Source organism: Xenopus laevis, chromosome 3S, assembly GCF_017654675.1.
Source record: "Xenopus laevis strain J_2021 chromosome 3S, Xenopus_laevis_v10.1, whole genome shotgun sequence".
Classification (NCBI taxonomy): domain Eukaryota; kingdom Metazoa; phylum Chordata; class Amphibia; order Anura; family Pipidae; genus Xenopus; species Xenopus laevis.
The window spans coordinates 59,102,886-59,124,167 of record NC_054376.1 but is presented as its reverse complement, the minus strand read 5'-3'; the positions used below and the strand labels follow the sequence as shown (position 1 = coordinate 59,124,167).

The window sequence follows — 21,282 nt, the reverse complement described above, 5'->3', positions numbered from 1 at the left end:
GCAGTTTGGGGAGATTGTCGCCCCGAATAAGAGGCGATTTGTCGCCAAGCGACTTATCTCCCCAAATCTGCCCGTGTGCCTTACCCTTAAGGGATCCTACACAAAAATATATATATTTTTAACAAGCATTTATTGTGGTTTGGTTAAAGAGGTAGTTCACCTACCATACATTTGTTTTTCAGTTCAGTTTTATTTTTCACCAGAAATAAAGACTTTATTCAATATTATTTTTTGCCATATACCAAAATTGAAGATGAGGATTTAAATTCCTCTCTCGTGTTTCAGCCTAGTGGCTCAGTAATCCAGTTGCAGATTCTAAAAGTTTACAATTTGCTACATTGCAAACATTTCTAAGCAGGATCTGTGGAATATTAGCAACTATTATATCACTTATAACAGCTGCCTTTAACTATCTGGGGAAGAAAATTAACTGAAAAAGCGTTGGAAGGCCCCTTTAGGCTAGTGCCACATGTAGTGGGTCTCTTGACTATGGAGAAATGCAGGGAGAAAATCCACTACTCCGCTATTTGATATGCCTACACCTGGAAACATTACGGTACTTCAACCTGGTTGCAGGCAGGTGCAGTGGATTTCAACACGATTTTGCACACATTATGTTTGGGCTCTTTTCATTTTATTAAAGTAACAGTAACACCAAAAATAAAAGTGATTTAAAGAAATGAAAATATAATGTAGTATTGTGCTGCGCTGGTACAACTGGTGTGCTTGCTTCAGAAACTCTACTATAATTTCTATAAACAAGCTGCTGTATGGCCATGGGGGCAGCCATTCAAATCTGAAAAGGGAGAAAAGGCACAGGATACACAGCAGATAACAAATAAGCTCTGTAGTATACAGAGAGATTCTTCAGAACTTATCTGTTATCTACTGTGTATCCTGTGCTTGAACGGCTGCCCCCCCTTGCTACACTGCAGCTTGTTTATATAAACTATAGTTGTGCTTCTGAATCAAGCACACCAGATTTGCTAGTGCAGGGTAACAGTACGTTATACAGTCATTCCTTTAAACCACTTTTATTTTCTGGTATTACGGTTCCTTTAAGGGGGAACATTCCTGGGAAAAGCAAATAGATAAATATCCTCAAACTAATTTAAATTCAATGGTGGTGGCTAGCATCAACTGAAACTCATTTGAAAGATAAAGTAAAAAATGAATAGCGTGTCTGGACAGAAAGATAAATAAGGAAAATAATAATAAAAGAAAAATCAGACCATAGCGTTAAAATCAGCTTTCTAGTTGCTGTGCAGAACTGACAAAGCAGAATAGCAAAAAACCTAGAACAGCAGGAAGAAGACTGTAAAAGGTTTTCTACGCTGTGACTGTGTGAATTTCTCCCCAAAGGAGTCATACACTCCAGTGTCGGACTGGCCCACCGGGATACCAGGAAAACTCCCGGTGGGCCCAGGTGTCAGTGGGCCCTCTTGCCGCTATCCATTTGGTCTATTTCATGGTCATTCCTTATTTATTTATGGGAAAAGAGGATTCATAATGGAAGAAAAGAGTATAGATAAAAGACTAGGAGAATAAAGAGGTTGAGTGAAGAGAGGAGGAATAATAGTTTGTAAAGTGGGCCCATGGTCTAAGGTTTTTCTGGTGGGCCCCTGGCATCACAGTCCGACACTGATACACTCAGATAAAACATCTTTACAAAAAAAAAACGTAAACTAACAAAATATATCATATCCGGCATTCATTTTTTTAGAAAACGAATGCCGCCTTGTAGTAACATGTGGGTAAACAAATTGGTAGCCCAGTCTGCCATGCTGACCACCTACATACCAGCACCAACCTGCCCACCTCCGACATCAAATCAGGAGGCAGGGCACAAATTTAAAAAAAACAAAAAAAAAAAACAAGAACCACCACCAGGAGACAAATCTCCCTGTGTGCTATTACCTAAATACATTCTGAGCTGCAGTCCAGATTCACTAAATGTATGTGCCCATGTGAATTGTTTTCAAACTCCTGATGTTGAACTGTTTTACAACTAAACAAAAAATAGTTATTAGTACCTTTGCAAAATCCCTTGATGTTTCTCTGTTACGGCCATCGGGATCTTCACACCAAGAAGAATTTTCCTGTATAAACACAATGAAAAGATCATTAGCATATGTTTTCTTATTGTAAATTCCAACAATAATCATATTGTCACTCCATAAAAAGGAGTATAAAGTCACCCCAGCCTTTACATTATACATTACATCTTTGCCTAACTATATATTAGAACATATATTTTTGTTTTGCACAGCCTATCCATTTGCCCAGTTTTTATTTTTATACTCAACAATTCCTTTAAAACACTTCATTTTTTTGGTGTTACTGTTCCTTTAATAACTGAAAACGCATTGAGCACAAGAAATGGCAGCATGCAGCATTTAAACAAACGCACTAATATGCAAATGGAGAAAACTGCAACTCAGAACACTTATGAGTACAGCCAGGCAGAATATAATCAATTAGAGAATGTGTTTATTTGTACTCAAACCTGTTTAATGCATGTTAAAAGCATAAAAAACACAGGAAAAATGCCAGTGTGTATGAGCTCTAAAGTTTAAAAATGTTATAACTGGCCACAAACCTGCCTGGATCTGGACTTCCTATAGGTGTAGGTTTCAATATGTTGAGAATAGTGAACTCTCGAGATATCTACTAATGGCATAGACAGTAATAGCTTTTTGACCTTACTGATTTGTTTGTAGTTTACACTAGACTTTGTTATAGAGCAATTTAGATTTGGGTCAAGAACATTTATATCTACTCCCAACAGAAACCATTTGCAAAACCATTGCTCATTAGGTAAGTATACAGAGGCATGGGTAAGCGGTTTACTGCTCATTTTACTTTTAAAGAAAATATTTTAAAAATTTACAGGGGAATGTAATAAAAGTCGCGAAGAACAAAATTTGCACCAATAAGAATAAAAATCCACATGCAATTTTAATTGTGCACTCTTAAGAAGTGCTTGAAGGTGTCGTAATCTTTTGGAGCAAACATAACGACTTTTTCAGAAAGAAGTTTTATTACATTGACTGCGCACTGGCGCAAACTATAAAATCCGCAAATGGTCTACCACTGTCAGAAGTGGTCGCTAAACAGTTTCCAGGTTCGCAAAAACTTTATTAAATTCGCGCAAAGCAAAATTTGTTCACACAAAGGTATAACTTTTTGCATTGCGAAGTTTTTCCGTTGCCGACTTTTATTAAATTTCCCCGTTAATATGTAAAAAAAATATAACATTTCTGGTCTTATACAGCAAACCAAAATATCAACATGCTATTCTCTTAACTATGATTTCCAAAAAAAAAATTTGTATTAAGCATTTATCTAAGAAAAAAAAAAATGTCAGGGTGTTTTTATTCAGAAAACAAAAAGTTGTGGATGATGTTAACACATAGTAGATGATAAAAAAAAACAAAAAACAGCTGGGATTAACACCAAACCACCTGGTCTTGTGGTTTAAATGCAGCTTCAGATGCCTGGAGCTCTCTCTTCCCCCTGCCACAGAATGTTACCCTCAAACCTTCTGTTGGTAATTATAAATCTTACATTAACGTCCAGTAATTAAGGGACTAAACCCTATAAGAGGCCAAACGGATTGCATTGTTTATACAGGACATGTTGTGTCAATGCAAGAGGCTTGTTTGTACAGCCATAATCACCAGCTTGTCGAAACCCTCAATAAATAGCAAGTTCCAAGAGAAGACCCACTTGTGAACCAGTTAGTACAGTAGTACTGGGCAGCAAAGTGGTTCAGCAACTTGATGCCCTCAGGCCGGCTCACTAAAGGTCTCTCGTGACTATCAAGGGATTTTTTATGGACCTATAAAAATAGAGAAGATCCAACAAACTACATGAAAAAGTTGAACAAAGCTGCTGAGCTAATGCAGTTCTGCAGAACAGATATAAATTCTCAATTAATTTTCCATTATGACATATGGAATTGGCATTGCTCATAGTACACAATCAACTATCACTTGAAAATGCAGACGTCCACATTTCAGGTTAACAGCAGGCTAGTGATCTCCTTTAACTATAATTGTAATGTATTTGCTACATATCCTACATCTAAGGAAGGATTAAATACATCTATTATGGCTCCTGCACCTGGTATTTGGACTAGACAAAAGAGTCAAATAAAATACTGATGTATACATTCTCTTACACCTAATTTGGCTTTTGCCTGCCCCAAGCAAGAAAATCCCATTAAAAAATCCACCAGGGTATTTCTGTAGATTCTGTTCAATCATGTTTTGGTTTGGTCTTCTTTTCTCCAGCCTGTGCATGCATCTGAACAATGAGGAAATGGAAAAAACCAAAGAAGATGGTAATAGTTATCTTCTATAGAAATACCCCAGACCTGTGCAGTTTTCAGTAAACAGTGTGCCGGCTCAAGGAATCGTGTAGCCGTAGCAATAATATTTGGGCACATTAGTGAAATGATCTGCCACTTGGTCTATACTGCTGCCTGTGTGCTGAAGGTGATAGCAATAGACACATACTGGCATGTATTGCTGCTACGGCTACATGATTCCTGATCGTACTGTGCTGGCGGGCCGCATTATTATTCATTTCATGATGGAGGCTGAGGGCCGGTGTAAATTTGAAAATGGGCCGCAATTGGCCCCTGGGCCTGACTTTGGACATGCCTGCTTTAGTTGTTCTTTTTTTCCTTTTTGCACCTACCGAGAAGAGGTTCTCATGGATGCCCATATTCTTTTGTAATAAGTACTATAAAACCTAAAGCAAATTTTTGCACCTTTCAATCAGCTTGAAATACCGTACTTAGACATCAACATGCACTGTGGGCAACATACTCAAGTGTAAAATGCACAGCATGAGCCCCTGATGATGATCGTATGCCTATCCTTATTTGGGACATGCCTCCTATAAGATGATCTGGGTCAATAATTTAAAGGAGAAGTTAAAATCTTAACCCATTCTTAGCTGCCCCCCCCACAAGCTCCCTCGCTGCAACAGCTATTCTGCTTAAAAGTGCCCATGTGCCGACATGCCAGAAATCTGAGTTGCATCAGCACAGTTGAAAGGCACCATAGTCCCCAGTTATTTCACCGACACAGATTGTGCAGGAGCATGTGCAGTTGAGCCTACATCCTGAATCAACTGTGCATGCTTCTGCAAGATCCACATCAAAGAACAAACAGATGATATAAAGACAGGGAAGATGGTGCTTTTGAACTCATTGGGCATTGGGGGATGAGCTAGAGTTCTCCTTTAAGTATAAACCGTAAAACAATGTAGGTATCCAGAATCTGGCCTCGTCAATAAGTGGTTAATGACATCAGCTACAAAAATATACCTAACACATAATTAGACATGTCATTCTCTGGGCTTCTTTAAAGGAATTGTTCAGTATAAAACTGAAAACTGGGTAAATAGACAGGCTGTGAAAAATAAAAAAATGTCGCTAATAGAGTTAGTTAGCCAAAAATGTAATGTACAAAGGCTTGAGTGACTGGATGTTTAAAGGCCCCCCCCATGCACGGGCAACTTAAAGCTGCCGGCAGAGTGAGTCGGGAGCTTATTGGCCCGTGTGTGGGGCCCTTCCCCGATCGATATCTGGCCGAAAGTCAGCCAGATGTCGATCAGGCAGGGAAAAAAATCCCGTCAGATCGTGGCCGCATCTGTTCATTGATGCGGCCCCGTGATCCAACCACCAGAATGGCCTCCATTCTGTTCACTAGGGCCCACGATCGGATCAGCCAGAAAAGCCCACCTCAATGTGGGCAAATCGGGGAGAGATCTGCTTGTTTGGCAACATCGCCAAACAAGCGGGTCTCCCCGTGTATGGCCACCTTAACATAACACTACTTCTTAATTGGTTACCAGGCAGTAACTAATCAGTGACTTGAGGGGGGGGCACATGGGTCATAACTGTTGACCTGAATGCTAAGGATCAATTGCAAACTCACTGAACAGTTATGTCCCATGTGGCCCCCCTTAAAGTCACTGACTAACTCAGAGTTGGAGAGCTGAAAAGCAGGAAGTTGTGTTCTGTTCTGTTAGACATCCAGTCACTCCAGCCTTTATGGATTACATTTTTGGCTAAATAACTATACGAGAAACTTTTTTTTATATCGGACAGGCTACCTGTTTATCCAGTTTTTATTTTTACACTGAACTCTTCTTTTAAAGGTATTTCTAATTTAAAATGATTTTTGTATGAAGTACGTCTTATGTACCAAATCCAAATTTGGTATTTGTCCCAATCTAAAGCCATACACAGGCATATTTAGTCACCACTGGATACACACTCATTTTTGTTGTGCAAGTCTGGAGTTTTAACAGATTGCTATGGCTTAATTACCTTAGCAACCAAGTAGCAGTTAAAATCATTACATTGTTCCAAGTACTCCAGAACAAGCACAACCTAGCCAGCGCGGGCGGACCCAAATACCAACTATTACGTGCCTCCCCTTCCTGTTTTCTGCACAGTCCTGCTGGCTTCTAAAAGGAGAATGTTAATAAAACACTCAGGGTGGGGACTGCGGGGGGAAGAGGCCGGGTGGGGGTTGGTAAGAGAGAAGGGGGATGCATCCGGCAAAATGGCCCTGGGAAGAACATTAGAGTCATAAAAAAAACCTAAAACACATCTTTAAAACACAATGTCTGACATGGTTCGGGGCTCATGTACCAGCCCATGTCAAATTATGCCATACCAACTAACACAAATCTATTTCTAACAACGTACTATTCCTTAACCCAATATTTTTGTCTGGCTGCAAACAAGACACGCTGAGAGTTGCTGACAGATTTCACCTGCTCTAACTGGCTGATTCAAGCATATGTCAGCAACATCTAACAATACATGACTAACAAACAGTATGGCTGACTTATTTGTAGCAGGTAAACATGCTAGGGTAAGAAAGAACACTAATTATATATACACACACGCGAAAAAAAATTAAACAGATCCCGTCATCGGAAAACATGTTTTTTTCAAAATGCATCAGTTAATAGTGCTGCTCCAGCAGAATTCTGCCCTGAAATCCATTTCTCAAAAGAGCAGTTTTTTTTATTCAATTTTGAAGTCTGACATGGGGCTAGACATTTTGTCAATTTCCCAGCTGCCCCTGGTCATGTGACTTGTGCCTGCACTTTAGGAGAGAAATGCTTTCTGGCAGGCTGCTGTTTTTCCTTCTCAATGTAACTGAATGTGTCTCAGTGGGACATGGGTTTTTACTATTGAGTGTTGTTCTTAGATCTACCAGGCAGCTGTTATCTTGTGTTAGGGAGCTGTTATCTGGTTACCTTCCCATTGTTCTTTTGTTTGGCTGCTGGGGGGAAAGGGAGGGGGTGATATCACTACAACTTGCAGTACAGCAGTAAAGAGTGATTGAAGTTTATCAGAGCACAAGTCAAATGATTTGGGGCAGCTGGGAAATTGACAATATGTCTAGCCCCATGTCAGATTTCAAAATTGAATATAAAAAAATCTGTTTGCTCTTTTGAGAAATGGATTTCAGTGCAGAATTCTGCTGGAGCAGCACTAACTGATTTTTTTTTCCCATGACAGTATCCCTTTAAGGACAACCTTGTTTTCTACTTATGATTAGAACAGGTAACCAGAATGCTCGGGAACTGTTTTTTTCCGGATAATGGATCTTTTCATATAAACATTAAATAAACCCAACAGTCTGGTTTTGTTTCCAATAAAGATTAATTATATCTTAGTTTGGATCAAGTACAAACTACAGTTTTATTATTACAGGATAAAAAAATAAAACGTTTTAAAATTTGGATTATTTGGATAAAATGGAGTCTATGGGAGACCATTCCGTAATTCGGAGCTTTCTGGTTAACGGGTTTCTGGATAACAGATCCCATACCTGCAACCCAAATTGTTCTGCATAGGGAACATTAACTTCATATTTATGCTTATTATAGCACTGGAAAAAGCCATGATCACTATGACTAGGTAATCTAACTCCCAGAGCTCCCAGTTTCATCAAATTTTCATGACAAAATGATGAAATGCTAGGGTGGATTTACAAATGATTAATTTATAACAAAGCGTCACTCAGACATGGGAGCACTAATGTTTTACTCCGCAAGAGAGGCCCTGCAAAATCTATCATCTTTAAAAAAATATGATCGGTCTGTACAGCATCAACTTTAAATGTGTACTCGCTTGTGTGCCTGATTAAAAAATAAATGCAATAATGGATGGGTAAGGGTAATAAAAGACAAAACAGGGGTAAAAACATCAACGGAGAAAGTCACAGTCACAACAAAACAAGCACAAAACTGACATATGGAGCCAGAGGGCTCCTAATGTGAGAGGTTACAGTTGGTGGGATTTAACCTACAGATAAATTATATAGAGCATGTTCTCTACCCAAAAGACATGTTAAATTGTTGTAGCAAACATCAAACAGCCTATGTTGAACAGCTATGATCAACAGCAGTTCAATTAAGGGCTTGTGCCAAGAATATTTTAGCCTGTTTTAGTAACTAAAATCAAAAGGTTTCCTTTTTTGGGGGGGCTAACAAGGCAAATATAAAAATTGAAGGTACACCATGCCATCATCCTTTATTGAGATGGTTTTGTTAGCAGGAGTCCAATATGAAGGAGGATACTCTATGCACTGGCAAGGACCAAACATATAGCAGTTCAATTCCCCAGAGTGCCCTGTTTAGCCCAGGTTGAATGGGGTTGGGCCATGAAAGTGAATCCCAGATAAGACTTTTTAGTCAGTGACACTTTAAAAGTCAAGTATTGGGTCACAGATGCTAATGTACGGATTATTAGCAATTCTGTTACACAAGGCACTTGTTTGCATGCTATGTGTAACAAATCTAAATCAATTAGTTTTGTATTGTGAAATTCATATTACATATTTACTGTATGTCGCTAAGCTCAGGTAATTGCCAACAGCCTAGAGCAGAAACGATGATTGAGGGACCATTCAGAGGCACACATCTGCGCTGCTATAGGTTGCAGTACAAATGTAGTTCTCCTATTTGCATTGGAGACCAAAACTCCACTGCATTTTCTAGACAGAGCCTTAACAGGACAAGGGAAAATCACTCACTTCTCTGGTCTACCCCTTTTAATATAGGATAAGGTCTTGCTGGCCCTTCCTACTGCTGACTGGCATTGCTTATTATTAAGTAATAAGAAAGCTAAGTTCACTATCCATACGTTTTTCTTTAGCTCGTTCTCCGTCAATTATTCCCCATAGTTCCATTAATCAGTTAATAGTGCTACTCCAGCCGAATTCTGATAAACTTCAATCACTCTTTACTGCTGTACTATGATATCACCCCCCCCCAGCAGCCAAACAAAAGAACAATGGGAAGGTAACCAGATAACAGCTCCCTAAGGGTAAGGCCACACTAGGCGATAGCGCAGCGATTTGACTCGCGGCGACTTTTCGGCGCGTCTTTTAATCCGCAATCGCTGGGGAAACTTTTGCGCTGGCGTCTATGGGGAATCGCGAGCGTAAAAACACACGCGGCGATCTTTTTTCTATTGTCGCTCGAAATCGCCTAGCGAGGCAATTTCGAGCGACAGTAGAGAAAAGATCGCCGCGTGTGTTTTTACGCTGGCGATTTTTCACGATTCCCCATAGACGCCAGCGCAAAAGTTTCCCCAGCGATTGCGGCTTAAAAGTCGCGGCAAAAAGTCGCCGCGAGTCAAATCGCGGCGCTATCGCCTAGTGTGGCCTTAGCCTAACAGCTGCCTGGTAGATCTAAGAACAACACTCAATAGTAAAAACCCATGTCCCACTGAGACACATTCAGTTACATTGAGAAGGAAAAACAGCAGCCTTTCAGAAAGCATTTCTCTCCTAAAGTGCAGGCACAAGTCACATGACCAGGGGCAGCTGGGAAATTGACAAAATGTCTAGCCCCATGTCAGATTTCAAAATTGAATATAAAAAAATATGTTTGCTCTTTTGAGAAATGGATTTCAGTCCAGAATTCTGCTGGAGTAGCACTATTAACTGATGCGTTTTGAAAAAAACATGTTTTCCGATGACAGGATCCCTTTAAGTAAATCTAGAACTCAATGTTGCTGTGGCCAGTTGGTCAGGCTAAACTGGTCGTTCAATTGGTTTCATCTAGTAGGGAGTCACAATATCCAACATGCGGCAGCTTGTAAGAGGATACAGAAGGCTTAACGCATTTAACTCATTCCATGTAAGTCTTCCTAAAAGGATTAGCTCATCTGAAATACTAGAATACAGAACGTCCTTAGTAAGATGTTTACAACACGGCTTTTATTTAAATTAGTCAGGATCTCATTCAAAGTTTTACCTATAACCAAACTATGAAAGATGGTGAATTAGAACAATTTTTTGTTTTCAGAATAGGGTACATAACAACTGGTTTCTTTGTAAATCGCACAAATACCAATGCTTGAAATAAAATATAAGTTTCACATGGCAGAGTTTCTGAACAAATGGACTGGCTTTCTGTTTATTTTGCATATTTAGATATATATTTCAGCTGCAGCAAGTAATTAAAAAGTAAATATACCATAACCAGAAAACTATCTTCCTTTATTACCCTTCATGTATCACACAGATATACACTACAACAGGCATGTCCAAAGTCAGGTCCGCGGGCCAATTCCGGCCAGTTTTCAAATTTACAACGGCCCTCACCTTCCATCATGAAATTAAAGGGATACTGTCATGGGAAAAAAAATTTTTTTCCAAAATGAATCAGTTAATAGTGCTGCTCCAGCAGAATTTTGCACTGAAATCCATTTCTCAAAAGAGCAAACAGATTTTTTTATATCTGACATGGGGCTAGACATTTTGTCAATTCCCAGCTGCCCCAAGTCATGTGACTTGTGCTCTGATAAACTTCAATCACTCTTTACTGCTGTACTGCAAGTTGGAGTGATATCAACCCCTCCCTTTCCCCCCCCCCCACAAGCCAAACAAAAGAACAATGGGAAGGTGACCAGATAGCAGCTCCCTAACACAAGGTAACAGCTGCCTGGTAGATCTAAGAACAACACTCAATAGTAAAAACCCATGTCCCACTGAGACACATTCAGTTACATTGAGAAGGAAAAACAGCAGCCTGCCAGAAAGCATTTCTCTCCTAAAGTGCAGGCACAAGTCACATGACCAGGGGCAGCTGGGAAATTGACAAAATGTCTAGCCCCATGTCAGATTTCAAAATTGAATATTAAAAAATCTGTTTGCTCTTTTGAGAAATGGATTTCAGTGCAGAATTCTGCTGGAGCAGCACTATTAACTGATTCATTTTGAAAAAAACATTTTTTCCCATGACAGTATCCCTTTAATAATAATGCGTCCCTCCAGCACAGTGCAATCAGGAATCACCTAGCTGTAATTATTGGGCACATTAGTGAAATGATCTGCCATTTGGTCTGTACTGTTGCCTGTGTGCTGAAGGTGCAATAGACACGTACTGGCACATGGTGACACGCTACTCTCACACACTTTTTTAGGGCTGAAGGTGCAATAAACGTACTGACGTGCCAGTACAGTGAGCTAAAGACGTATGCAAAAGCAGTGTGCCACTACATGCCACCCTGATCAGCTAGCTACATGAGAATGGATGTCAGGCTGAATGGTCGGCCCTCACACATTTTCACTTCACTAAATCTTGCCCTCATTGCAAAAAGTTTGGACACCCCTGCACTACAAAGTAAGACCTTTTATATTCTGAATAGGATTAAGACTGGTATAAGATTATTTTATATACCAATGCTGCCCTATTCATCAAGCTAAACCACAAGCCACAAAATGCCACAAGCAAAAAGGTTTGCACATTACCTGTATAAGTGATTTGTTGACATAACTATTTGATACAATATCTCCAAAAGGTTTGAGCATAAGGGCAATGGCACATGGGGTGAAGATTTTTGCCGATGGCACAATTTCCAGTTAGGGTGCCCAAATGCACACAGTTACCCCTCTGCCTCAACTGGCCTGAATGATAATCACCTGGACTCTGTACCTTGCAGAGTCAGGTGATTATGACTTGTAAACAGGGCAGTAAGGATTTTTAACCGATTATAGAGTGTGGTGGCAAAATGATTGCTGGTGCCATTGGCTTTATGGATCCTAGATTGTAAAGCTGGCCATAGACGCAACGATCCGCATGATTTTCAGGCTGTGTGTGGAGAGTCGCAACATTTTTCGTCCCGGCGGAGATCTGTCGTTTGGTCGATCGGACAGGTTAGAAAATTTCTGTCGGCTGCCGATAATATCTCTGCGGTATTGCTGATCGTACGATTTTCAGTGGGAGACTGTCACTAGCTTTGTCAGACTTAACTATCGTACGATTGCTGTCAGGGGCAGAACATTGACTGATCTGTTCTTTTACTACTTTATTTGATCTGAATGGTAAGACTTTGATCTGAATGGTTAGTGGCAGGTCGGGAGATGGAAAAGTCTGATTGTACGTTGATTCGTACGATCGGATCTTTGCGTCTATGGCCAGCTTTTAAGCTTTAGTGGGGCAGGGACTCGTGTGAATGAATAAACTGCACTTTGTAAATGTGTTGGTGCTATGTAAATACCAGGAAATAATAGTATGGGAAATGCTCTCTCAGCTTTTGCTACAGTTAAACAAGACATCTAAGATCATTTCCCCCACAAGACTCCAGACACAGGAACACGGCCAATAGGAAGTTTTGTCACAAGCTGATGGAAAACCTGCCCAGCTTGATACACAGGGTTTAGAACCCTGATTAGAGGTAAGGTCTATAGCACACGGTTTGATCCTGCAAACAACACTGGTAAATTGTCACTGCTTCCCAAACATGAGAAATGTTCTTTACACATAGGAGAACACGTCTCAGAAATGCACTTATGTGTTTTGTGAGCAGCATCCATCTATCACACCCATGTTTAATGTTTGGCTGTGGGAAGCAATGACAGGCCGTTTGTGCTGTTCTGGCTTTATTTGCTACAGAACTTTTGAAGTAGTGACTCAAAATGCTTTTTTTTTTTTAATAAACAGAATTGACCGGTTTTTGATTTTACAAAAAAAAAATGTCAACCGGGGCAACTAATTTTATCACTCAAAGGGTCAAATACAAGGTTTTCTCAGGAGAGCTGATTAGAGAAAGGATTCAGAAGCTAAGATAATATTTGCTCAATTGGCAGCAACAATAAACCATATTCAAATGTTGTCCTTTTGGGCCCTCCCAGAAAATGTCTGATTATCAGTGTTATACAACAATATTATAATGCATAACTGGCCAGGTCTGCCATGAACACAAATGTCCACTGCTAAGGAACTGTATTCTGAAGTGTGTGGAATTCCAAAGCCTTCTCAGTTTCACAGCCATGATAGAAGGGGGTGGTAGATTCCTCCAACAATGGCCTGCTGCTGGCCAGTAGAGGGAGGGGGCATTAATCAAGCTATTCTATTGAGAAAGCTCAATGTTTCAAAACATTTCAGAACAGACAAGGTAAGTGAACTGATACTCACAGAAGACTATACTTACCCCTTTAAAGATGCTGTTGTAGAAGTCAAATGTTTAGTTTGGCTACTGTTACACAAGTGAAATATGTCACCACTGTGACACTTAATACAACCTACTACTCCAAGAAAGATCATTAATTACCACATTTAAATCCTTTAAAGTTTTTTTTAAAGGACAACAGAATGTAATTACATTTGGCTGATGCAATAAAAAATCCTTGTTCACCAATTATATTTGTCTGTAGGGCATTTAAAGGGGAAGGTCATCCTATATTTTATATTAATTGTTATTCTGCTTTAAAAGTGACGCAAAAGGGAGGATTATCATGTGGTCACACGAACAGCTACAATTTGTTGTCTCCCAGAGATCCCTCTTTCTGTCAGAGAGCTCAGATATGTAGATTTAAAATGAATCAGTTAATTTTTAAAATGTATGTCTGTTTCACACATTAAGCAAAGATGTGAGTTGATTTAGCCACCTAGGTGAATTGCCAAACTGCCTCATTCAGTTGTTTGTCCAAAAAATTAGAAGACCTGGCACATTTCTGGTAGAGATGCTTTTCAGCCCAAAAATCATTTGAGATCATTTTTAGACTGAAATACACTGTATATAAAGATTTCTGTGTTTACTGTACAGTAAATGGGAGCCACGACAGGCAGTTTGTGACAGTTTTCATACAAACCAAAATGCACTATGTTGAAAAGTGCCACAGAATGCCAATAATGTCACTTAAGCAGATGGAAGGCACTGGCAGACCTGGCAGATTTATTGTACAGACACACTGATCTAAAAGGTCCAGCAGGCTATACAATGTGTCCACCAAGAACACTGCAAGGATTAACGGTCACACTATGTATGCAATGATCCTAAACTGCCTATCTTTTTTCGCTCTTCATAAAGAATGCTTCCGTCTTCAAGACAAAGATGTGTCAGCAATGGGGTTTCCACCCGGCCGGTATTGTACCGACCTAGCCGGTAAAACACCTGCTAGGGCCGGTATTACAAATTTACTGGCAATGTAGCGGCCGGTAATTTGTAATACCATGTACAAAATCCCTTGCCCGCCGATGAAAACTTACATTTTCTTTGGTTTTGGGCGGTGGTCCCGTCCCTTCTGTGACGCTACCCCGTGGCTCCGCCCCTCTTTGTGCTGCACCCCATCAGCTCCACCCTTTTTGCATCACGTCCCGCCCCTTTATTTTCCGCCCCACCACTGGCCGGTAATTTTTTTTTTTTTTAAAAAAAGGTGGCAACCCTAGTCAGGAAACTTGCCAGCAAGTATCAAGTTGAGCTCACATCCATTCTTATAACATTTAGCATTTTAACATCTGGGACAAATGCGCCATGTCTTGGCCCCACATATAACACAAATTCCATTTCCATTCAAGTTTGGGAGGAGACTGGTCTTGTGCCTTTATCCAGTCATCACACAGCATTAAGTCATTTAGAAACGTCATAACAAGCCACATTGGTATCACTATGTACAAAGCTAAATGAACCAAGCAAACCGTGTTGGACTGGCCCACTGGGTTACCAGTAAAACTTCCAGTGGTCCCTCCAGCTTCTAACCATTTGGCCTATTTCATGGTCATTATATATTTCTGTATGGGAACAAATAGGCTAAATAGATAGAACAATAGATCATAGAATAGAAAGGAGACTTGGAGAAGAGAAGTTCAGTGAGGAGAAGAAGAGCAGAAATAGTTTGGGGAGTGGGCCCATGGTCTAAGGTTTTCTGGTGGGCCCCTGGCATCCCAGTTCAACACTGCAGTTAAATACCCAGTTTTATGAGAAATTTTGATTTCAACAACTACTTCTGGTGGCAAGCAAAACGTTTGGAAACTTTACCTGTTTCATATGTTCCTCTGTGTGCGGCTTGTTGATATTAGCAGGAGAAGCACTGAAGTTTTCCTCTACAGGCTCCTCTTTTACTGTTAAAGACCGATGATTCCCTTGTCGATTGGGAACGGTTATGCCTTGGAGCTCGCGTTGAGCTTGGAGGTATTTCTGTGCCAGTGTGGTACCATGTGCTTCCCTACTATCTTCCCTCTCTTCATACGAGTCGTCTTCGTCACTCCCATCTCCATCCATTTCATCATCATCATCTTCAGGATCACTAGCACTATGGGGTGGTCCTACTGGCAGGTGTGTCCTACCCGATGAGTTTGGAGAAGGCCCTGGTATGGATTTCATTGCATGTTGGGATGCCAGTTGCTGTGCATATAAGCGTTGGGTTTCTCTGATTTGTCTCTCACGCTCCTCCATACTTCGGGCAGCTTGCTGTTGCTGTTTTTGGAGCTGCTCCATCACAGCTTCCAGTTTCATGCCCTGCTTTGGATGCATGTGGGAACTGCTGGAGAGTGCAGGATTTAACCCACTAGGAATTAAAGAGGGCTGTAAAAAGGAAAAAAAAAAAAAATGAAAATAAAGAAGAGCAAAAAAAGTTACAAAACGTTACAAACATCCAGTACTGGTAATTAAGATTGAGATAATATACTATTTATTAAACACGTTGACTATTATGTAACATGTAGCTAGCAGGCAGATCATTTCAAGAATAATCTTATTGGCTTAACCTACCAAAGATATCAAAAGAAACTTACGGCAATGACAGATGGGGAAGTTTTCTCTCTATGACGATTCACAAGGTCTCAGAATATGCCATGGAAATTGATGGCAGTCAAAAAGGCCAACAAGTCCGTATTCCCTAATATGGTTTGCATAGGTTAAAACAATTGTAATGGGGGCTCATTTACCAACACAGGGCCAATCAAACGTTTTCTTCCATTGTTCTGCCTGCACCAGGCTGAATAAAGTCAATCAATGACTGGTTGCTATGGGTTACTGCTCAAGTGCCAATTTGCTTAGTGCTGGTAAGCAAATTTTTTAATTTAATGTTAATGTCTCAACAGTTATTCGTTCACTGCAATTAAGTCCCTGGGGAATAATGTGCCCTCCCAGAGGGCAAGAAACAAAAGAATGACAGCTGAGAATATACAGATACTTCTGTCTTTACAGCAATAGGCCAGAAAAGATTAACTCTTTCAATTCACAATGAGTTAATGGTGGCTACCCCTGAATAAACAATATATACTGTTACTGGCAATACAACAGCAACTGCCACCTTTGTGACACTAGCCAAAATGCACCGTGCACTGGTTCTTGCACAAGCAGCAGTGGAGGGGAAATTGATTTGTTCAGTTATACTAAGAGTTTCAATAATGACCATTATACTATTAAGCAAGGTACAAGACTGGAATGTATAACTATATATATTTTTTTTAAAAAATAGAAAATGTTATCCAAAATTATATGCCCATGATATGACTAATTTAAACGTGTAATGTGTCTGCAGCCACTGAAATTAGTTTTTATGTCCCACTATATGTTCCCATTGGGAGGGAAAAAATTAAGTCAGGCGGGGGGGGGGGGGAAATAAAAATATGTGCAGTACTGGTCTCCCCTTTACATCAATAGTGCACACATTGATCCAGGGAGTTCTAAAGTAATTAACAGTGGATGGGAGTCAAAAGTTTGGAATCACTCCCCATTCATCTGAGATTATCAGCTCACATGCATGTGCACCCACAATAGCAGGTAAGTGCCAGACAAATGGAGAGAGAGAGAGTTTTAAAGGGAGTTATCACCTGCCCACAGAGCTATTTAGTACAATGCCAAACAGATAATAAGGCTTTTGTTGTCCAGTAATGAATATCTCTGTGGGTAAATGACAACATGCTTGGAATTCCAACTGATTGGAATAGCTTTTGCCTGGATTCATGGGTGCACTCCCATGACAGGTAATTGTTGCTGAGAAAGGTGTCAATCAGCATTTCCAAGGGACAAACAACTGATGCACATTTGCACCCATGATTCTGCATGCTTTTCCCTCGCCAACAGAATTGCAACATATGCCATTACCCTTACAGGTGTGATAAACTGTTACTGTGCCTTGGCGAATCTGAGTGGGGGAGGGGGACTAAATGGCAGTTAGTTCTAAACAGACAAATAAAACTTTTAAAACAGACCTACACAAAAAGGGAACAAGCACATCTAACCAGGGGGACCCACGCTGAATTAAACCGGTTTTGTACTGTAAAAGGCATAATTGAAAAACACTTTGCGGTTCGGCACCCAAAGGGGAAGATTATAAAGTTTTCAAAACAGGCCCATGACTCAGGCTTGTCTTCTGTTAGCATGAATGGAATGCAAATCATGGAGAGGAAGCATGGCGATACACTGTGACAAAATGATTCGTTGATGCATTACACATTTCTAAAAAATATAAAAGTCCCTTGATAAGTTACCATTTATGCTGTTTTAACAAAAGAGAAAAACAAAAAATTATCCTAGCAACACCTAGCCTTTACATCATCGCCTCCTTTCTAAAGTTTTTTTTTTAGAAAAGGATGATGGCACTTAGCCCTTTAAACTGAAGGATATCAGCCCATCTCTGTCCTGTGAGCAGGCAGTATGGTGGAGCAGAGAGAGATCTGCAGTATATATTTCCCTGTGTAAAGCTGGCCACAGACGCACAGATTCGATTGTACGGATCCTCGATTCGTACGATTTTTGGATCGTGTGTGGAGTGTCCCGACATTTATCTTGCCATGTCGATCGGTTGTTCAGTCAATCGGACAGGTTAGAAAATTTGTCGGCTGCCGTACATAAACTTTCGTACGATTGCTGTAGGGTGAGAACATCGGCTGATCTGTTCTTTTACTGCTTTATTTGGTCTGAATGGTAAGTGGCAGGTCTGGAGATGAGGACGTACGATCGTTCGTCCGATATTGAGGTAAAATCTTTGAGTCTATGGCCAGCTTTAGGGAAACTGGGTTGGCTACCTATATTGTACTGAGCTTCAGGGGAAGAAGAGCTGGGACATGGCAACTGCTCATTTGTAACAGGGTCAGAATTGTTTTCAGCCCAAATTTAAGTAAGGTGCAAGCTTTATTTTATTTTTTTAAAGGTTATATGACAGTTTCTTAAAATATACTGCATGGGTCCTTAAACCTACTCCCTGTGGTTAATGTTAAATACTCTTTTGCCATACTTAACAGATCCAACAGAAAAAGAAGCGTGAACAAATATTGTATAAAAAGACAATATATATTTAGCAAGCAGCAATTCGCGGTTAGGTCACAAATCCCCACACAAGATGGCGAGATATTCTAATCTGTATAACATATGTTGCTAGCAGCTAACTGGGGGATGGGGGTCAGACCTGGCCCCCTCACATCTCCTTAGCAAGGCTGATAACCTGTATTATTAAGATTCGGCCAAATACTGAACCAAATCATAATTTGCATATGCAAATTAGGACTGGGAAGGGGAAAACATTGCTAACTACCTTGTTTTGAGACAAAAAGTTGTGAAATTTCCGTCCCAGCCCCTAATTTGCATATGCAAATAAGGGTTGGGATTCGGTTCTGCCAGGCACAAGGATTCGGCCAAATCCGAATCCTGCTGAAAAAGGCCGAATCCCGAACCGAATCCTGGATTTGGTGCATCCCTAATTAAGGACTTGTTTTATTAGGGGACAAATGCAGCAGAACTAAAACACCAGCCCGGCCCCAACTGGGCGTTGTAGTTCAACATCAGCTAAAGGGCCCAGATGAGCCAACCACAGTGTTATCATATTGTCAACTTATGGTTTCATTTGGTGACTGAAAGAAAACACATATTGCCTACATTATTTCACGGCACAGCTGTGATTACAATTGTGCAAAAGAGAAAGCAGAAGAGCTGCACGGGTCACGTCTAAATAGGAAAGTTGTCCCAAATGATGAGAACTGAAAAAGCTAAAGAGGCAAACACTGTAGCCTTGCCTCGGAGTTGGGATTGTGGGATAGAATGCATATAGTTTACAAACAAGCACTTCCCCCCACAGTCTGGCAGCAAATCCATACGATGCATCGAGTTCACGCATTCCACTTCTACTACCGACCCAGTACAGCTCTGTGCTTGTTGCTGCTCTCTAACTGCGGGAGGGCTGCACGTTTAGCCAGCGTGTCTCAGAGGCTTCCCTCCTGTTTTCTAATGGCTGGGCGTTGGACTCAGGGACATGTTTACGTTTTTATCACGCACAGTAGCGAGTACCCACTGTGTAGTTCCAGGCAGGGGGCAGGGTGAATACACAACAAGGATTCCTACTACGCTTTGCCCTGGTCGGACTGTATGCGTGCGTACGTAGAAACCCTCACTCCGTTCCGCCTCACCATTGACTCTCTCCCGCCGCCGGCTTTCTCCACCATCACGTCTGCCAGAAGGCCGTTCGGCCCCGCGCTATCCTGTTGCAGCTCCACCGCCCACCCCGACCTCCCCTCCGTTTCCGTCTCACCGCAACCTCCTGGCTCTCCTAGGCCCCTCCCGGTACATCGAACCCATTGCTGACGTCAACCCGCATATCCAAGCGTCAGCACGTCCTCTTGTAAAAACATGCGCAAACGCTGATAACGACGCCATCTTTGTACACCTACTTGCGCTTTTGATGTTTAGTGAATGGTTGCGAAAGTCGTCCTGAGAGTTGTTTTTGGAATTTATTTGGAGATGTTTTTGACGTTTCGTAAAATATTGGGAAACGCATTAACGTCTCGTCAGTATTTTGCGGCTTTCTCTGCATCATATGAATACGTTTTCGCCACGTTAGAACATCAAAGTACCCCCTTTATGGGCTGGGCAAGCAGTGCCATATTGCTACACCCCTTTGTATTGAATAATGGTTCAGAATTGAATTGTGTGCTCTTGGGTATGTGGGTAGAGCACGTGGTGGCAAAGTTGTCTGCATTCACTAATGAAAAGCGGGGAGAGTTACACAGGTGTTCTCTCTTCAGGGGCAGTTTTTATGTAGTGTATATATTTACATGTTATTTATTATAATATCTACTTTGCATGTTGGTGTTTCTGCAAGTGCAGCAGCATTGTTTCTTTGATACCCAGGAAGTATAATGGCAGGTGTACAGGCCAAACAATGGCACATCAGATTTATTTGCCAGCTGAAACATATAATACATCTACCGGCCTATCCCCAAGTAGTTTTCTGTACAAAAATGTGCATATGAGCATTATTGGCTGACAGGTTTGCCACCTGGGAAAAAAACATCAGCCTTCCTATATTGTCATTTTTCCCTTTTAACAACATTGGCATCAAGCCTAATTTTTACCTACCAGGCGGGTAAAATAGCAGCTAGGTGTCAACCCTAGCTGACATGCGGTTTTCAACCTACATCTTCAGTGAGAAGCTTACGTTTTTAGTGGAACATTCACTGCTGAGTCTTTACAAATGTCTCCTGGAGCAGTGTCGGCACTAGGGTTGCCACCTGTTCTGTTTTGACCCAAACTTTTCCGGATCTCAACTTTCTGTTTGGTTTTCAGTCTTGTGAAATTGAACAATAATTTGGTCAATAAATGAAAAACATTTAAATACTAACATACAGCTTAGTTATTATTAAGTGCAGGTAATTTCTTATTATTACAGAAACAAAACAAAAAAAAAAGCAAATCAATAAAAAAACTTTTTTCTATATTAACATTAGTATATTTCAGATCTTTCTGGATAGCTAATTTCTGTATAATATATTCTATACCTGCAATTAAATACTGGGCATAATCATCAGGCAGAATATAGATAGGGTTGCCACCTTTCGGGATTTCATCCGGACAGCCCGGTATTTGGAAGGGCTGTCTGGATGAAACCTTCCTGTCCGGATTTCTAAATTAGGAAATCTGGACAGGACATGGAAAATAATGACATGGCGATCAGCCAATCGATGAATTCCACAGCATCAGTCCCAAACCCCCCAATGTCACTTGGTGAGTTT

General features: G+C 40.7%; 1 protein-coding gene across 3 annotated transcripts in view; it reads right to left on the bottom strand.

The window, feature by feature from the left end:
* The window catches only part of arid3b.S (AT-rich interaction domain 3B S homeolog), a 34,963-nt gene extending 15,062 nt beyond the window's left edge, over positions 1 to 19,901 (bottom strand). Inside the window, exons 1-3 of one of the 3 annotated variants that reach the window (XM_018255553.2) lie at positions 19,681 to 19,901; positions 15,311 to 15,856; positions 2,034 to 2,099 (exon numbers count right to left, since the gene is read on the bottom strand). In XM_018255553.2, coding sequence (XP_018111042.1) covers positions 2,034 to 2,099; positions 15,311 to 15,856; positions 19,681 to 19,716 — 648 coding nt within the window. In that variant the 5' untranslated portion in view covers positions 19,717 to 19,901. Of the gene's footprint in view, positions 1 to 2,033; positions 2,100 to 15,310; positions 15,857 to 16,065; positions 16,579 to 19,680 lie in introns of those variants that run through there. The other 2 variants (XM_018255554.2, XM_018255555.2) reach the window with 2 other exon arrangements.
* Between the last annotated feature and the right edge of the window lie 1,381 nt (positions 19,902 to 21,282).